General features: G+C 53.3%; 1 protein-coding gene across 1 annotated transcript; it reads left to right on the top strand.

Moving 5' to 3' along the window:
* Nucleotides 1–36: 36 nt before the first annotated feature.
* Nucleotides 37–540, top strand: MONBRDRAFT_13134 (uncharacterized protein; the record flags this gene model as incomplete). Its single annotated transcript, XM_001751034.1, has 1 exon — nucleotides 37–540. The coding sequence occupies one exon, from the start codon at nucleotides 37–39 to the stop codon at nucleotides 538–540; it is 504 nt and encodes a 167-aa protein (XP_001751086.1).
* Between the last annotated feature and the right edge of the window lie 735 nt (nucleotides 541–1275).

Below are 1275 nucleotides of genomic sequence, written 5' to 3'. Positions count from 1 at the left end.
CGTCCCATCAAGCGTCACAACGCCCTTCGCGACGAGATGGGCCGCCTGCTCAGGTACGCCACCCTCTCCCATGTCTGGGTGGAAAAGTCTGGCTACAACGCCAACGGTCAGAGCTGCCGCATCGACCTGCACTGCCGCAACCCCTTTCCCGGCGGTGCTCTGGGCCCAGCTCTGCCCGACCTGGGCATTGACGTGACTGTGCGCACAGCCCAACCCCCGACCACCTCACAAGCCTGCATCAAGGTGGGCGCTGCCCTTCGCCGAGCCGAAAAGGAGAAGCGCGACTACTACACCGGTTTCAACCATGGAAAAACTCTGATCGTCCCTGCGGCGATGACGACAACCGGTGGGTTCGCCTCCTCCTTTGTGGATCTGCTTGGTCAGCTTGCCCGCTGCGCCGAGGCCCGTGGTGTGTACCAGCCGGGGCTGGATGAGGCCTTTGTTCCCCGGTGGAAGGGTCGCTTTGCGGCGCTGGTCCATCAGATGAACGCTGACCACATCCAGCGCCACTTTGGCGGTGTCTGCCTGCGCTTGTCGTAGGTAGGCACCGCCTCGGGGGTCTCTCTGTGGGGATCCCTGTGTGCACCTGTCGCTCCCTAGGTGTTTCTCGTTGTGTCTTTTTATGGCTTGACTTGTATTTTTGTTTTAATTTTGCTTTAATTTTTGCTGTATTTTGTGGTAATTTTGCTGAATTTTTGTAAAGTCCTTTGTATGATGCCTTTGTCTTCTGTGGTCGGTTGTTTTCCTCAATCCGACGTTGTGTCTCGTTGGATGTGAGCGTGCCGTGGTGTTCATTGTGTTTGTGCTGTGATGGCTTGTAGTTGTGATGTGTGACTGCCTTTTTATGTGTCTTGTGTTTAAAATGGCCGTATCTCTGGTTATACTTGGTCGTTTTGTACGATTTTTGTTTCTATGTGCAGGATTCTTCGCGCTTGTACTTCTTGGCATGATAAAAGCCAGTGAATGTAACTTGTTCTCTTGTGTTGTTTTGCGTGACGTAGTGATTTTGATGTCGGGGTTGCACAGCTTTGCTTTCAGCTCTGAGGTTCAAACACCTAATTTATTTATTTACCGAGACCAAGCTGATGGCTGCCACCCTGAGCCAGCTGTATTGGTCTGCCGTCCACTCGGACTATACCGCTGAAGAGCGAGAGATGTGCTGGGCTTTGATTTTGGCCTTGCCTAGCATGTTGTTGTCTGCTCCCTCGACCGCACTGTCTACGATTGACCTGCGCAATATGTTTCACGATCGTCTCCGTTGGCTTGTGACGGGGC

Source organism: Monosiga brevicollis, genomic scaffold (genome assembly GCF_000002865.3).
Source record: "Monosiga brevicollis MX1 MONBRscaffold_90 genomic scaffold, whole genome shotgun sequence".
Taxonomy (NCBI): Eukaryota; class Choanoflagellata; order Craspedida; family Salpingoecidae; genus Monosiga; species Monosiga brevicollis.
Note: the sequence above shows the minus strand (reverse complement) of the source record. Positions and strands in the feature narration are given on the sequence as shown.